General features: G+C 37.3%; 1 protein-coding gene across 6 annotated transcripts; it reads left to right on the plus strand.

Moving 5' to 3' along the window:
• Positions 1-30: 30 nt before the first annotated feature.
• On the plus strand, positions 31-17327 carry PHOSPHO2 (phosphatase, orphan 2). Of its 6 annotated transcripts, none has more exons than XM_087435371.1 (6): positions 31-363; positions 810-843; positions 2567-2740; positions 4529-4629; positions 4861-5568; positions 17019-17327. In XM_087435371.1, the coding sequence occupies exons 5-6, from the start codon at positions 4887-4889 to the stop codon at positions 17132-17134; spliced, it is 798 nt and encodes a 265-aa protein (XP_087291497.1). In that variant the 5' UTR covers positions 31-363; positions 810-843; positions 2567-2740; positions 4529-4629; positions 4861-4886; the 3' UTR covers positions 17135-17327. The 6 variants fall into 6 exon arrangements, with proteins under 6 accessions (XP_087291497.1, XP_087291494.1, XP_087291496.1 ...); XM_087435368.1 differs by having other exon boundaries at positions 31-299; XM_087435370.1 differs by having other exon boundaries at positions 31-299; positions 4592-4629.
• The last annotated feature ends 1181 nt before the right edge of the window (positions 17328-18508 follow it).

Genomic DNA, 18508 nt, shown 5'->3' on the forward strand with positions numbered 1-18508 from the left:
AGCCGTCGCCGAGGAACGAAGAACGCGCTGCTCTCGGCCGTAGGGTTGGAGAACGGAGGCTGCGCCTGCGCAGGACCCCGAGGCCCGGCGTGCGAGTAGGGTGGCCCTCGCGGGCAGGCGCCGGGGCGAAACCGGAAGACAGAGTAGGCAGGAGTGGCGCGGAGGCCAGCCGGCCTGGGTCCTTGAGGAGCCCTGGGGACCCGAACCGGCCTGCTGCTGCCGTCCTCATCCAACGCTGGCCTAACGGGGTACGACCCCCAACGAGGTCCCTGCACCTACCTTCGGGGCGGACCCGGCAGGTGTGTGGGAGAGCGAGGCCCAGGCTTGGTGTGTGCGGCCCACAGACCTCCTCGCGCGTGGAAGGTGAAGGGCAAAGCCCTCGTTAACTATAGAAACCCAGAGATTAACTGACAGAAAACCTGTTTGAAAATACTTGGGTTTCTAAGGCATGGCCTGAGCTAGATGGGGCTTAGTTTTTTAAAAACAGGAATGTTAAAAACTTGGTTGTCCCAGAACATTCATGTTAGGACTTTTAAGATACTTTAAATTGCTTGGTAAATACATTATAGTAAATTGTATTTGGGAGACCAGTCAGACCTCTAAGGACAGAAAAATCTGTTAAGAGTGGATGCAGGCTTGGTTTCAAAGAATCCTTTTCTAACACATTGAGGTACAAATGATTTCATTACAAGCTAGTTGGCTAGGACATGGCACCAAATTGGAATTGCTCAAAATGAAAGGAAGTTTAGATTTTTAATCACTAAAGTGATTTTTAATCATTAATACATAGTTGTACTGTTTTTCTTCAGGTTTTCTGTCAGATGTTCCACCGTAATAATGCTGGTAAGTATGAAAGGATTAATAAAATATTTGTTGACAGAAATTAGTTTTTGCACGTACAACATCGGTGGCGCTTTGGAAGCATAGTTTTAAAAATATCCAGAACTGGGATGAGTCAGCGATTTTACCCCAGTTGCAAGCTAACAGTTTAGTCTGCCACAGTTTTGTAGAAGACACAGACCCCTAGGTCAGAGATGAATTACAGCAGTAGCAGTAGCCAGAATATCAGCAGTTTTGCTCCAGTTCCCACAGGATGATGCAAAGAGTGCCAGAAGTGACCTGCACGTGGAGTGTGTTGCATTACAGGACAGGAACCTGAGCTTAAGGGACTCAAATCTTTATTATAATGGACGATAAGCATGCCTTTCAGGCTGTTCACTATACATACATTTTTGAGACAATAATTCAGAGCAAATGGCAGTGACTGCCTTGCTTGTAAGACATACAGAACCACTAGAAACCCATGGGGAATTACCTCCTAACAAAAATTCTTTGGAATTTTAACTAAATTGGTTACGAAAAATATTAACTCTTATAAGATTTGATGTCAGTAATTTGCCAGTTTGACATGGTGGTCAGATATCTTTTGATTTCCAACACCTGGTTCTAACTCTAACCTATGTTTCTTTACAGCCAACACCATCTAGAGTTAGTTATTTATCCTTCCACAACCTCTACTCCTTTTTTTTTTTTTGTGTTGTGCAATTAAGAAGGTGGCATATGCACTTTGATCTGAAACAGAGTTTAAATTATTCTGGGGAAGGGGCTGGCCCCGTGGTGTAGTGGTTAAGTTCGGCGAGCTCTGCTTCGGCTCCTGGGTTCAGGTTCGGATCTCGGGCGCTGACCTACACCACTCATCAGCCATGCTGTGGCAGCAACCCACATATAAAGTGGAGGAAGACTGGCACAGATGTTAACTCAGGGCTAATCTTCTAAAGCAAAAAAAAAAATTATTCTGGGGAAAATATTTTTATTACAAAATCAGTGTAGGAAAAAAATGCACTACAATTGAACCACCCATGATCCTACCACTGTAGAAATTTATTTTTTAAAAGCAGAAATGGGATTATACTGTACACACTGTTTTGTGACTTGTTTAATTTGAACTGGACATCTTAGCTTTTACTGGCTAAATAAATATTCCATTATATAGCTCTCACATACATGTCTTATTTAACCAATCCCCAAATCTTGGATGTCTATCAAGTTTCTAGTTTACATTATTGTAAAAAGCACATATGCTATTGTTAGACTATGGAAACATTGCAGACATACCAAATATATACTGCTTGTGCTTTTGGAGAGAATAGTTAATAACTATTTTGGAATTTTAACAAACTGGTTTCAAAATAGATTCATATTCTTAAAATTAAATCTTTATGCACATCCTTAATTTTTGGAGACATTTTTATTTCAAGTATAGCACTAAATATTTGAAAGTTTATTGACAACAGAAGGTGGTATTTGTCTATTTAACAAGTAAAAAGAAAAATGGAATCTGGAAATCTCAACATAATCAGCCTAACACTTGTGATTTTATCCACTGGACAAAAACTTACATTCACGTAACATTCCCTGTTTTGTATTTAAGCTTTTTGTTGTTTAATCAAAATTTTGTGTCTCCCATTGCCAGTAAGTGCTTTTCTGATGTAAGAGAAAATATAATTTTCTACATAATTACAAACCATAAATCTTAAAATATCTTAAATACTTCTCTTAATTTTAGGAGTTAAGAAGTCTCTATTCCTTTGCTCCAAACCAGAAGACTTTGTTCCCTGATACAGAGTAGGAGCAATGTTGGTTAGAAACTGGCTGGTGTTTAAAACTGAAGACTGTCATGACTATTTAACCTAGGCTCTATGCTGAAGTAAGATTAATTGTCTTGGAAATACTAAGTTGGGTAAGTATTCTTAATAAAAGCTTATGTTGAGGGGTGAGAAAAAACTAATAGAAAAAGATCTGAAATTAAGAAATGTACACTTTTAGATAGAAATTAATAGTCAACAGTGGAACTATGTTAACTTCTGGCTTACAACATTTCTCATTATTTTGAGATTAATAGTTCAGGAATTTCAGTAAATTGTGGTTAATTAAATCTAGGCTTGAGGTAGTTTTCAGTCACCAGAGTTACATTTGAAATTTTTTTTTTAAATTATGTATAAATTCAGAATGCTAAAAAAAGCATGTTTAATTTAAAATGTGCCTAGGTACAGTACTAATGTGATTGTCAACTATGCCTTATTGCTGTTTATTATATTGTTTCTATGGGAAAGTGAATTCTGCACTTAAATCTCTGGGAGCCAGCCAGAAACACCTGGATTAGACATTTAGAGATACAAGGATCCAGAGCATCAAAATATTATAGACTGTCTAAATTCACACAACATGAGATTCACACAACATGAGATACTCTCTTGGTTAGTTGTTCTCCAGAGATTCTCAACTGAGAGACTCAGAATACTTGCCTTTATATGAGTCATGAGCTCTATTCTCAATTTCATCTACTGGATATCTGTTGTTACAAACCAGAGAATACATGTGGTTAAATGCCATGTTTTCCATTTTTAATTGATTTCTTTTCTTATTGGTAGGGTTCTTCACCTTTTTTTTAGGATTTCTTGCTAAATGCTCACAATAGGTATAAAGTAGATTTTACCACACCTGTGGTAAAATGTGGTATTATGGTTAGTGTGTACTTTGAGACTAATAAATGTTTTCATGTAATGAAACATCTTTTCGTCAAAATGACCTTAGTATTTTATTTTTAAACTGATTAATAGTCTTTAAATATTCTATTTCTTAGGCTCTAGAGCGTGATACTTAAAAGCATGAACTTTGGAGTCAAGCAGACCTGAGTCCAAATTCCAGCTCTGCCACTTAACTAATACTTAACCACTTTAATCCTTAAGCTCCAGTTTACGTATCTTTAAGATGAGAATAATAATTCCTACTTAATAGAGTTATGACAGTTAGATGATGAGATTGTAAAGTTCCTAGTCCAGTGCCTGGTGTATAGTGATAGCTCTAAAAATATTAATTACTCTTTTTAAAAAAATTTTTTTGTTTACACACACAAATTGTAGCTTTTTCTGGGTATTCTGTATAATTATCTTTTTTACATGATAACTTTCGTCCATACCATCTGTTGACTAGTTTATTCTTGCCTTTTCTCTTGAGATTTATAATTAACGACCTTCATTATCTTTTAATGAAAGCAGAGATTTAAGTAATTGTCATATCATAAGTAATGTGATTACTCACATATGTCCACATTATTGGGCACTCCAGAGCTAAACTATCTAGCGAAAATATAAATAAATGTGAAAATTGTTTAAAAAAAACTTACTTCTAGTCTGGAAAAATTGAATTGACCTCCAGTTCAAGTAATTTTTTTAGAATTTCAAGTACAACATTAAGCAACCATTTAGTTATGACATTGGCATTGATGATTTCAAGCTTAAACATCTTTTTAGAAAAATCATTTAAATTTGCAAGATTTCATGTTATGTTAAATTTGGTCAGAATTTTCATTAGTACACACCAGAGAATCTTTATTACACATGACTTGTTATTTAATATGAGGATTATTGTAAATATTTTAAATGAATAAGTTTGTGTGTGATAATTTACAGATGATAAGAATGATTAGCCTACATTTTTTTTCTGCCTTATAACTTTTCTAAATTAGATTGTAAGAGAATAATTGTTCCATTACTTCTCTCATTGGATTGCTCTATGGTTTAATTCTGAGTGCTCAAAGAATCATCCCCACAGGAACACAATAATACTGTGAGTATCCTTTTTAGATATTCTGTTTTCCATTCACTTAAAATACTCAAATATGAACTTTGCTTCTTAGGAAAAAGTGCTTAAATGGTGGTCTTAAAATGCTTAATCATTTTAGCTTGTTTATATTCACCCTTTGTTTTAGCAGATTAACACTCAGTAATGTTTGTTAAATAAGTATAATAGCTGATATGTAAAACAGTATGTTTAGGAATAATATTTCTTCTTTTTCAGGGTAACCGAAATCTGTTTCTAGAACCATGAAAATTTTGCTGGTTTTTGACTTTGACAATACAATCATAGATGACAATAGTGACACCAGGATTGTACAATGTGCTCCGGAGAAAAAGCTTCCTATTGAACTAAAAGATTCTTATGAAAAAGGATTTTGGACAGAATTTATGGGCAGAGTCTTTAAGTATTTGGGAGATGAAGGTGTAAGAGAAGATGAAATGAAAAGAACAGTGATATCAATGCCTTTCACTCCAGGGATGGTGGAACTTTTAAACTTTATAAGAAAGAACAAGGATAAATTTGAGTGTATCATTATTTCCGATTCCAATTCAGTCTTCATAGATTGGGTTTTACAAGCTACCAATTTTTATGATGTGTTTGATAAAGTGTTTACAAATCCAGCAGCTTTTGATAGCGATGGTCATCTCACTGTGGAAAATTATCATGCTCATTCTTGCAATAGATGCCCAAAAAATCTTTGCAAAAAGGTAGTTTTGGGAGAATTTGTACATAAACAGTTACAGCAGGGAGTGAATTATACACTAATTGTTTATATAGGTGATGGTGGAAATGATGTCTGTCCAGTAACCTTTTTAAAGAAGAATGATGTTGCCATGCCACGGAAAGGATATACGTTACAGAAAACTCTTTCCAGAATGTCTCAAAATCTTGAGCCTGTGGAATCTTCTGTTGTAGTTTGGTCTTCAGGTATTGAAATAATTTCTCATTTACAATTTCTAATAAAGGAGTAATATGCCAACAATTGAAATGTGTATCAGTTAAGATTAGGTACAGCAGCATAAAACTAAAACCCGAAATACCAGTGGCTTATAAAAAAGAAAGATTTTTTTTCCCTCTCACTTAAAAGAATTCCAGGCTACTGTGTTGCTCTACCAACCTCAGCACTTGGCCTCCCACTCATGATCCAAGATTGCTATTCAAGCTCCATCCCTCACATCATCAACATTCTGGCCAGCAAGAAGAAGGGAAGTAAGTGAGAAGGTTGCACCCTCATTTAAATTTCATTGGCCAAAACTTAAGTACAATGCCCCCACCTAACTGCAAAGAAGGATAAAAAATATAGCTTTTATTACAGATGGTCATATGCCTGGGAAAAATTGGAAAAAAGAGGAGTACAAAATTGAGGTAAGAGGTGAATGCAACTAGTGGTCTCTACCCAAGGTGGGTGATAGGTAGATTATATTTTTAAATTTATTCTCAGAGTAGTTGTATATTTTACTTTCTTAGATACTTATTTCAAAAGCATGTCCAGTAGTTACAGATCTTAGAAATAAGCCTGTTGCTTTATTCACATAAGACTAAAAGGCTCCCAAATGTATATAATGTCCTACTCCTAAGTCAGTGTATTTTGAAAATAGGGATGCAGTATATGTTGCCCAAATTTTCATCAATTTCAGACTTTCCTTTTGAAATGAAATACAAATTAATGTTCTTCAAATATTTTAAATGTATATTAGCATCACAGACTATAACTCTAGTATGCTGGTTTAATTAGTATGTTATTTCTGTTTGGCAATGCAGTCTTGAGTGATAACAATATATAATTTGTAGAGATACTCTACATTTAAGAGACTGTTTCATATAGAGATTTTAGCAAAATATCAACTGATCTAGAAAGTTTTATAATTCCATGCTAATTTCTAGACTCATGTTTTAGAGGCATAAATATCCATTATGTAATAATATTAGGATTTTCTTTTCCATTATGGAAAGCTCCAGAAATAGAAGTGTTCAGTATAATTTAATGGGAAAAAACTGGTACTGATTTATTTTTCCTAGGTTGAAAGAGTAAATCTTTGGTTTGCTTTATTTTTTTTATTTATTTATTTTTTATAATTTTATTTATTTATTTTTCCACCAAAGCCCCAGTAGATAGTTGTATGTCATAGCTGCACATCCTTCTAGTTGCTGTATGTGGGACACGGCCTCAGCATGGCCAGACAAGCGGTGCGTCGGTGCGCGCCCGGGATCCGAACCCAGGCCGCCAGCAGTGGAGCACGTGCACTTAACCGCTAAGCCACGGGGCCGACCCTGGTTTGCTTTAAATTAATAGGTTAGATTATGTTGAAACACATTTACTCTATTGATTATCATTTGTTTCCTTGTTGAGGCCAGTAACAAATAATAAATCACGGAAATAAAAAAATAAGACTTTCATTTATAGTAATGGTAGACCAAGTAGTAATTTGGACCACATCTTCTACAGAGCACGTGTAGAAAAGCTGACAGCTGAACACGATTTTTTAAAAAGCTGCTTAAAGATGTGAGAGAGCTGACAACAATGAACAATTGCTGAGGAAGCACAGAAACCTAGGTAGATGAGCTGCTTTTCCCTGGAAGTGTGGGCCAGTTCTGTAAGTGGTGTCTGAGATAACTGAGTGGCTATCTTGACAATCTCATGGGACCAGGGGGAAGAGCCAGTGGAGTATGTGGCCTGCACTGGTAAACCCTTCCTCTTACTCTGAGTAAGGATCCCAAAAGGCTGCCCATTAGGAATGAGAATGATTCAGAAGTAAACACATTAAAAGGGATGGTGGTGTGTGTGTGAAGGGGGTGACCTATGACTTGCTTCTGATCAGTGGAATACCACAAAGACGATGGAATGTATGTGATTTTGTCTACATGATTACATTACATCAGATTCTAATGCCCATCTTGTTAAGAAGCACTCTCCCTTGTTGATTTTGAAGAAGCAAGCTTGAGGCCGGCCCAGTGGTCTAGTGGTTAAGTTAGTGCGTTCCACTTCAGCAGCCCGGGGTTCACAGGTTCGGATCCCAGGTGTGGACCTATGCACTGCTTATCAAGCCATGCTGTGGCAGGTGTCCCACATATAAAGTAGAGGAAGATGGGCACAGATGTTAGTCCAGGGCCAATCATCCTCAGCAAAAAGAGGAAGATTGGCAACAGATGTTAGTTTCAGGCTACTCTTCCTCACCAAAAAAAAAAGCAGCAAGCTGCCATGTTGTGAATTGGCCTTCAGAGAGGGCCACATGGAAAGCAACTGAAGGTGGCCTCTAGCCAACAACAAGAAGTAGGCCCTTGGTCCAACAGTGTACAAGGAACCGAATGCTGCAACCATGCAAGCATGGAACTGGATCCTTTCCCAGTGGAACCTCAGCTGAGACCACAGCTCAGGCTGACACCTTGATTTAGCCTTATGAGACTCTGAAACAGAGACCCTAGTTGAGCTGTGCTTGGACTCCTGACCCCTAGAACCTATGAGAAAATAAATATGTGGTTTAAGATGCTGCTTGTGGTAATCCTGTTATGCAGCAATAAAAAATTAATGCAGCAAGCCTCAAATCTATAAACAGTTTTGCCAAGTACATTGTAGGGCACACAATAACAAGTAGCCACACCAGAAGACATGAATGAATACCAGCAGCATTTACACAGATCTTCAGGACCTCCAGATACTGGAGTTTTCAGACACAAATCAAACATGAGAATTTTGGCAAAGAGTTGAAAGTTACATAAAAAATATGGAAATTCTAGAAGTGAAAATTACCATGACTGAAATTAGAATCGTGATGGATGGATTTGACAACAGAACAGGCACAGCTGAAGAGAATTAGTGAATGAACACAAGTTAGAAGAAAATATCCAGAATGATGCAGAGAGACAAAACAGTGAAAATACAGAAGAGACGTTAAGAGACATAAAAGATATAGTAAGATCTAACCTAGGAAACTGGTGTCCCAGAAGGAAACGAGAAAGAAAATGAAACATAGGCACTGTTTTAAGAGATAATGACTGAGAACTTTACAAAATTGATGAAAAACAACAAACCACAGATGCAAAAGCCCTCATGAACTCCAAGCAGGATAAATAAAAAGAAAACCATGTGAAATCACACCATGGGAAAACTGCCGATAATCAAAGGTGGAAAAAGCATTAGGCATTCAGAGAAAAAAAAGATGACATTGAAAGGAGCAACAATTAAACTAACAGGTGGTATTTCTTAAAAGTTTGATAGAATTCAACAGTGAAGCCATCTAGGCCTTGGAGTTTTTGTTGGAAGATTTTTAACTACTAATTCAATTTCTTTAATAGATACAGGACTGTTCAGGTATAGTTTTTCTTGAGTAAGCTTTGGTAGTTTGTGACTGTATTTGTTACCTATTGCTGCATAGTTATTTACCTCAAAATTTCACAGCAATAATACTAAGCATTAATTATCTCACAGTTTCTGTGTGTTGGGAATTCAGGAGCACTTAACTGGATTGTTCTGGCTCAGGATCTCTAATGGGTCAAGATGTCAGCGAGGGCTGGAGGATCTGCTTACAAGCAGGCTCACTCACGTGGCTTTTGGCAGGAGGCCTCAGTTTCTCACTGATTGTTATCAGGAAGGCTCAGTTTACTGCTGGTTGTTGGCAGGAGGCCTCAATTTCCAACCACATGGGTCTCGCCAAAGAGCTGCTTGAGTATCCTCAAGACAATTTCACGCCAGGTGAGTGATCCAAGAGAGAGGGTAAAGAGGAGACCATAATGCCTTTTGTGACCTAGTCTCAGAATTCAAACACCTGCACTTCCATCATATTCTGTTTGTTAAAACAGAACAGTAAGTCAAGCCCACACTCAAAGGGAGGGGAATTAGACTCCAGTTTTTTTTTTTAATTTAATTTTTGTGTGTGTGTGTGAGGAAGATCAGCCCTGAGCTAACATCCATGCCAATCCTCCTCTTTTTTTTTTTGCTGAGGAAGACCGGCCCTGAGGTAACAGCTATTGCCAATCCTCCTCCTTTTTTGTTTTTCCCCTTTTTCTCCCCAAGGCCCCAGTAGATAGTTGTATGTCATAGTTGCACATCCTTCTAGTTGCTGTATGTGGGACACGGCCTCAGCATGGCCGGACAAGCGGTGCGTCGGTGCGCGCCTGGGGTTCCAAACCCATGCCGCCAGTAGCAGAGCACGCGCACTTAACCGCTAAGCCATGGGGCTGGGCCTAGACTCCACTTTTGAGGGGGAGTTAAAGAATGTTGGACATACTTGAAAACCACCATAGGGTCTCTTGAGGACTGTGTCCATTTCATGTAAGTTGTGAAATTTATGGGCATAAGGTTTTTCATAATATTCCCTTTTTAACTCTTTAATTTTACAGTAAACATATGTATACATACTATATAGATTTTACCATTAACATTTTTCCCTACTTTTATCACATGTCCATCCATCCTTCTGTCTTTTTTTTCCTTTGCCTTTTTAACATGAGCATCGTTCTTCCCCTTTCCTTATTTGTTCCCCAGTGTATCAAACCCAGTGCTTCTCTGGGTCTGATTGGAACTCAGATATCTTCTAGCTCTGTGTGGACTCTAGGAATTGTTTAATTTATACTTCCTGGGTCATTCTTTGCCCAGACTTAGGGAGTTTCACCCTATGCATGTGTGGCTTAGTATCCAACCACAGACTTAAGGGGACATCCCCCTTACAGATTTCTGGAACTCTTTCTCAATTTAGCTCCTTCCTGTCTGGTACTCTGCCCTGCAAATTGCAGCCACTTCTGCCTCCCTAGACTTATCTCCGTCTCTTCAACTCAGCGAGACTACCGTGGTCTACTTGGGACCCCCTGCACCTTGGGCTGGAACGTGTCTCCAGGCAGAAATATAGGCAATTGTAGGGCTCACGTCATTAGTTTTCCTTCTCTCAGGGATCACAGTCCTGCACTGCCTGTTGTCCAGTGCCTGAAAACTGCTATTTCTTGTGTTTTGTCCAGTTTTCTTATTGATTACAATGCGAGGGTTACTCCAATCCCTGTTCCTCCAGAAACAGAAATTGCAGTATCTCATTTTTAATTTCTAATGCAAGATGGTTGCAAAAAGCTCTGCTCTGGGGGCCGGCCCCGTGGCCTAATGGTTAAGTTTGGCACGGTCCACTTCAGTGGGCTGGGTTCAGTTCCCGGGTGTGTACCTACACCACTCGTCAGCAACCATGCTGTGGCAGCAACTCACATACAAAATAGAGGAAGATTGGCATAGATGTTAGCTCAGGGCGAATTTTCCTCAGCAAAAAAAAAAAAAAAGCCTCTGCTCAAGATTAGAAAGATCTGCTTTTGAATTCTAGCCCTGGATTGGGTAAATTATTAGCCCCTCAATACCTCAGTTTCGTTATGTGTTAAACTGAGATAATAATAGTTCCTACCTCCTAAGATTGTTGTGATAATTTACTAAATTAGGCATTGTATTAGTTTACGTGGCTGTAGCATGGTATACTCCAATGAGATGCACTTTGTTAAAAATTTTAATGGCCTCTCCCGCAACTCTAAGTAGTAGCAATTCACAGAATTGTGGTGAGGAGGTGTACTCTTTTTCCTGAAATGCTCTCAGGGCATGCCTAAGTTCTGCATGGCTACTACAAATACTTCAAATACTTAGATGCCTCTTGATCGCTTAACCTGCAGAATCTAGCACCATTTCCTATAAAAACAATAAAACCCAGAAAGCAATCTTGACTGGCCTATAGGTCAAGTCTGGGTGCCACAGAAATAATCTGAAAGTCAATTCAACCCTTAAAAGTGAGTCCAACCTGGCCCCTCCAAATAAGCAGCCAAACGTGATGATGTGCAAGCTTACCTGCCACACAATAACCTACCCTAGCTCCTGTGCACTTGATCACCAAAGAGGAATTACTAGACACAGAAATAAACTACTAGAGTGGGACCTGGTATAGTAAGTGACTTAATGCAGGCTTTCTCAACTTTGGCACTATAGACATTTTGGGCTGGATAACTTCTTTTTGGGGGTCGGGGAGGAGTGGGTGTTTCCTGTGCGTTGTAGGATATTTAGTAGCATCCCTGACCTCTATTCACTAGATGCCAGTGGCACCCCTCCCCCCAAGTTATGACAACCAAAAACATCTCCAGACATTGCCAAATGTCTCCTGTGAATAATCCCTGTTTGCGAATTACTTACTTAATGATTAAAAGTCCATATCTTTTATTTGTAGATCATATGAAGATATAACAACTGTACATACTGAATACTGCTCCTCTTAAAGCCACAGATCCAGAATATTTTTCCCCATATAAAAATTTCCTTCTCACCAAGTCCATAGCCTTGTCATAGCATAGCAGTCACCATCTTAGTGTTTAATAAATATTTTTGATACTTAGCTCAATCACTTCCTTCCTGTTGTTAGATACATATTAGGCTTCTTTTCCTATCCAGGTATTATATGTATTGTGGCACACATCTGTTAGTTTAAATCTGCTTTTGTAGTGCAAGTTATAATTATATCTTTATTCTACTTTTTAGAAAATGTCTCTGATATGCCCACATATTCATTTACTTTTACAGCATTTGAATTTTTTAGCTCCTGGTTTATACTAGCCTTGAAGGAGAGTTAGAGAAGATTTTCCTTTATGGTCTCATAAGCTGCTTCCAGGGACAGCTGATATATCAAAAGGGCAACTGCAGGCAGGCACTGGACAGGGTAGGCAGCTCTGTTAATAGTGTCAATGGGACTAGAATTTATAGCCACTCCCCTGCCATATTATCAGATATGCTTTTTTTCAGAAGATGAGATGAAGAGTCCTTTACTGACCTAATAACCCCACAGCACATCTTCAGATGAGACCAGTTGTAGGGAATATATTAACAATAATTCATTGACTAAACTCTTTTACCAAATACCCTAGCATTTTGTGCACCCTGTTGAGTTTCTTTTCTTAGGTGGACAGTGTGGTAATCCTGTTGTAGACAGATTTTTCAATGTGCTCTTTATAAGGGCTTATGGAATTATGTATTCTAGGCCAAAAGCTAAATGTATCCTACTTGTTTGTGTTATACAAATTGACGTCTGTGTGATGATGGTTCATATGGAAACAAAATATTAACATGGATGTTTCCTAACAGAAATTCTTGGAAACTCCTGTTGTTTATGGAAGATGTTACTTAGCAAAAAATTAGTCTGTCTTTTATATTTAAATAATAAATGTTCAGTGGTGTATCTAAACAACCGATAAAAATATTTACAATTAAACTAAATATTGTTTGCTGCATAGGATTTTATAATCAGTGCAAAATGGAAAACTTGCTCGTATACATTTTTTCTACCACACTGCAGTCATATTCTGGACTTCGTTACATACCAAAATCACAACTCTTTTCACAACCTGGTCCAAGCAATAGTTTATTATCCTCAGTTCAGTATGAAAGTATATTCTTTCAGGGATCTGTTAATGACCTAGCCCTTTTCACATTTAAGTTCAGAAAAATATCCTGTTGCATAATTTGGGAGCTAAAAATACTTCATTCAACAAATATTTTTGGGGTACCTATTATGTGCAAAAAAAAACCTGTGGAAGTATAAGAGGTGTAGGACTATGTCTTACAAAGAATGATGCCCGTCAGAGAACTTACAATTTGATTGAAGAGGTGGGACATGTACATATGTAATTCATAATACCAAAGTATCCTTCATAAAGCATCTTAGTAATCAGCATAAACAAAAAGTACTTAGGTCAAGGAAGGACTAGATGACCATATAGCATTGTGTTTTGTACTCAGTCAGTTAATTGTGATATAGGAGAAGCTTTATGAAAGAGGTAGACTGTGATCCAAACCTTAAAGGATGGAAAGGATTTGGAGAGATGGGAAGGACTTGATAGAGCTTCCCAGATGAAGGGAATAATGTGAACCAAGATGGGAGCGAGCATGGCATATTCATGAGGTAGCGATGAGGAGGCTGGCCTAATGACGTTAAGGGTTTAAACTGGGGAGTAGTGCAATAAAGCTTTGTGAGTGGGATTTGGCCAATTGATGCACAAGTTTGAAAGCTAATCAATGGAGTTTGAATTTTTCCCGGGTAGCTCTTAGGAGCAAGCTGTTAGGCAGTGATGTGAAGAAATGGGTGTTTGGGGAGGATGAAAGGTAGTGTACAGGAAAGGAGAGGGAAGGCGGAGCTGCTGACACAGGAAGATCTTGCAGTAAGCCAGGCGAGAAGTGATAAAGACCTGGTAAGAGTGATGTCAGAGAGAATAAAAAGGAAGTGGATAGATAAACCAGATGCTTTGAATTTGAAAAGGAAAAAAGTACAAAACTTTTAGACCATATGCCCAGGAGGGCAGTGTCTACAGATTAAGTCATTGATGTAATTTCTTAGAGAACTGTGAGCCCTCAAGCAAGTTTTTAAAGAAAATTCTGAAAGTCTTACTCTTAATCCATTCATGTCTTCATTTGTACAACAAATATTTATTGAGCACCTGTTATGTGGCAGACACTGTTCTAGGAATACAGGAATGAATTAGGGATATAACCATGGACAAAACAGACCAAAATCACTGCTTTCATGGAGCTTACATTCTGCTGGGATAAATCAAACAATAACCAATAAAAATCAAAATACATTATAGATGGTAATAAGTACTGTGGATTAAAATAAAGCAGGGAAGAAGGATAGGGAATAGCAGGTGGGCCATGGAGATAATTTTAAATAGGTTGGTAAAAGAACGCCTCTCTGGGAAGTTGGTATTTGAGGAAAATGTGATGGAGGGGAGTGAGCGGGTCCTGTAGCGGTGGCTGGGAAAAGAGCAGTGCAGGCAAGAGGAATACGGTAGCTAGTATACAGTAAGGCTCTGAGGCAGCGCCATTCCTGGTGAGAACAGAAGCAGGTCTGGGTGTGGGGGTCCAGGAGTCATAGTAAGTACTTTGGCTTTTACTGAATGAGATAGGGAGTCCTTGGAGAGTTTTAATGCAACTTATTTACAGGTATCAGTCTATCTTGGTTTATTTGAGCGAATGCTTTTACTTTTATTCTTTTTCTAGTTGGAAGAATTAGGTTTCTGTTGCTTATAATTGAAAAAATTCTGGGCCGGCCCCGTGGCTTAGCGGTTAAGTGCGCGCGCTCTGCTGTTGGCGGCCCGGGTTCGGATCCCTGGCGAGCACCGACACACCGCTTCTCCGGCCATGCTGAGGCCGCGTCCCACATACAGCAACTAGAAGGATGTGCAACTACGACATACAACTATCTACTGGGGCTTTGGGGGAAAAATAAAGAAATAAAATCTTTAAAAAAAAAAAAAAAGAAAAAATTCCTGTTTATTATCTTCTGTCTTGTATTAATTTTATCTGAAATTTACCTTTAACTGTTGTACCCAAAAACATAATCTCAATAAACTGCTATTTTTTAAATGACCCTCCCCCGGAAGAGTAGTAGGCTAGTTCCTGTTTTGAGAAATAGACCAGTGGTCTTTCATATGTTTTTTGAACAAGTACCCCCAAAATACCTTTGAAAAACTCTGTACTCACTTCCACATTTTCAGATTGATATTAAAAAGTTTTCATCATAAGTTTAAACATTTGCCAAGGTTGTAATTTCTAACATATTGTAAATAATGACTTTTTAATAAGCTTTTAAATAACTCTTAAATCTGTCTAGTAAAAGCTAACTATGGTAATTTGAAATCTACCATCATTCATTTAAAAGTACATAAACAAGTTGTTCTTTAACAGTGGGAAATTTTTATCTCATTCTTTTTTCTCCTTGAGCTCATATTCCATGCCACTCCTCCCAGAGAATGCTGTCCTACTGAAAATACAGGCAGTCCTCACTTTGCACAGTAGTGCAGGACCATAGAAATGACGGTGCAAGATTACTGTGCAAAGCAATCTTAATAATCAGTGGGAAAAATTATAATTGTCCTGTCCTTTAACTTTTTTTTGTCAGGACATCAAAAATTCTCTTACTGTCAGTTATAAATGTATAGGAAAATGAAAAACATAGTAAGACCAATATTTACTTAGTACATTGCAATTATAAACATGAGGAATTAAAGTATTTAATTTCTTTGTAAAAAACTTATCAAGAGTAGTTTGAACAGTTCTTGCCTTCTTTTTGTCATATAACTTACAATACAGAGCAACCATCTTTCTATACGTGGGTGAATTCTCATACTTCTAAGTTTGGATCAGCTTCTAACATTTTATCCTTCGCACTTTCAAAGTCATGAAGTATCTCCAAGAGGTCCCTGAATATGAAGTTCTTTGCCAGCATCACTTCTTCTGGGAGAACTTCATCCTTTTTGTCAGCAACCACTTTCCTCACTTAAGTCATGAAGTTCACGTGCACCAAGTTCCATTGGCTGCATATCCATAGTCTCTCCAATGGTGGCAGTGTCACTATTTCCATGGTCAGCAATTTCTTCTAGAACTTCATTATGTTCAATGCAAATTTCACTTGCACATTATCACTTTTCAATTCTTTGCTACACTTTCATTTTTATTGACCAATGCCCCTGTTTCAATGATCTATTTTTGTAAAATATTACATAGATTTATCACTGGCAGTCAAGCAGGTAAGACAACCACCAGCTTTGCTGTCTATATATGAACTGAATAACAGATGCCCAGTGACCAATCACCAATGACTTTGAAAGAAGAGACATGATTGGTCACTGATTATGATGCTCATGTGTTATTTATGTAGTGATTTGTAGACTGAAGAACTAGTGGGTGAAATTTGTATTTTATGCAATTACTCACAGTTAATATATCATAGTAATTGAAATTTGAACCCTGTTTAGGGGATTGGTGTTATTTAACTAAACCACGCTAACTGAAATTCATGCATATTGGAACCATTCAAAGAAAGGATTGTCTGTATATTTTTATACTTGAAAATCTTTTATTAATCACCTCTTAAACCTCTCTGCAACAAAAATGTACATAAATTAAAATTTTAACTGTTTTATGTCCTTGATTCTTAAGTAGTAAAAAATTCTTGGCTGATTAACATTAAAATTATTATTATATATATCGATCAAACAACAAATATGTTTAAATCAAAAGTAAAAATTTATCAAAAATTATTTCAGTCTGATGAATCAGGCTATTTTCTTTTCATTTAGACCATATATCCTTGGCTGAGTATTGCTTACTGCTGGAATGAGACAGAGTTTAGGATCAATGATATTCTTGTTTTTCATTTCTATAGATATTATCCCTGAGAAAATGTGTTCACATAGACAAGTAGATGAGAATGAGAGGAATTTTTTTTATAGCAATGCCACTCATTTCATGGATTCTTTCCAAGTTATTTGTCAAAAATGCTCTTTGACTTGTGTTGAAAACAAGAAATTGGAAACTTTCTGATTTGTAAAAGTACTTGTTACCCAGTCATTAGAATGTTCACTTTCTTATTTTTCAGGAAGCATACCAAAAAGGCTTTGCCAAGACACATCAACTCCAGGGCAGCCGCATACACCTGTGCTGTTGTGTACTGTACAACACCTGAGGACAGTGTTCACACTGCACTCTACTTGAGTGGAATGAGCTGGAATTGTGCATTTTTTTACTTAGCAGCAACTTAGATAATCCAGTATGTAAATGAAGTATACAAAATTTCCTGTATATACCTGCCATTTATACACATCGATAATGATATCACAATTAGCATATCAAACATTTAATGACATAGCAGTACTTCATGGAAAGATGTACTAATAAGGTAAAAGCATAAATAAAATTGTTATTTTTAGAAACCAAGAGTCTGTTGAAAAGTGAACAGTGATGTCAAAAGACATCTACTCCATGCCAAGCTCAGTATCTGCCAAGAGTCATTTATGTCTCATCTCCATGGTGGCTCTTTATTCCCTTAAGACTTAGATTCACAGATGGCACATTTGTTTTCTTGAGCAGTGTCATTAATTTATTTAACTTATGAATGCTAATTATATGTTTCTGAGTGCATCAAATCTGTTAGCATTTGCAGTGGTCTCTTTGATTAAGCATGTGATAAAGAGGAACTGCTCCTCTCCTGGCAAGTTGAAGCAGTCTATACTGATACCTGCTTTTTGGTCTTTTTTAAAATTGAGATATAATTCACATATAACTGATACACACTTTTAAGCAATAATTCACAACCAGAGTACATCAGGCAATGGAAGCAAAAGTTTTAGTTGTCTAAACAGCAATCTGAAATAACTCTGCACAAATGACAATATAGTGAATTCTATTATTCAGGAATCATTTATCACATGCCATTATGATTCTAGAAGCCCCTACTTTGAGTTAGGCGGAGCCTATAATATTTTCTATACATCAATTTGGGCATCATAGCTACAAACAGCCATCTCCAGACTTCAGTGACAAACATGGAAAGAATGCCCCATCCTCAATCGGTCACAATCATGTCCTAGAATGACAACGCCAACAATAACATCACTGTCAGTTATGAAGGACAAACTGTAATTACGATTAACTACAAAGTTCATAATTTTTTGAAGAAGTGTTAAGATACTAATTTCCAAATTGAGGTTGTGATGGAGAATTATGTGTAAATATCCTTTCATTATAACAGCTGACATTTATATACCACATACTAAGTGCTTTCACATTCATAATTTTATTTTATAAAATAACCTTAAGCTAGGTTGAGAAAGTATTGATATTTTCTGTGTTTTACAGATCAGAAAACTAAGGATCAGAGAAGGTTAGTAACTTGTTTAGGGCTTCATGGTAGATAAGTGGCAGAGATGAATCTTAAGCCTGAAACTAAATCTCACATACTTCTGTGCTAAACTGTTTACCAGATGTTGAGATAGTAAATCTTTAATTTTCCTTTCATTTTGGGTCCAACATATATTCCTCTACTGTGCTAAAGAATCACAATGCAAATTCCTACGTCTCCACCACAGA

This window comes from Ceratotherium simum, chromosome 9, assembly GCF_057802395.1.
Source record: "Ceratotherium simum simum isolate JZ-2026a chromosome 9, ASM5780239v1, whole genome shotgun sequence".
Classification (NCBI taxonomy): Eukaryota; Metazoa; Chordata; class Mammalia; order Perissodactyla; family Rhinocerotidae; genus Ceratotherium; species Ceratotherium simum.

What these genes read in the sequence shown, in the direction of transcription:
- PHOSPHO2 (XM_087435371.1), top strand. Translation starts at nt 4,887, where the DNA reads ATGAAAATTTTGCTGGTTTTTGACTTTGACAATACAATCATAGATGAC. An exon ending in TGTTGTAGTTTGGTCTTCAG is followed by an intron (nt 5,569 to 17,018) that starts GTATTGAAATAA and finishes CTTATTTTTCAG; the next exon opens with GAAGCATACCAAAAAGGCTT.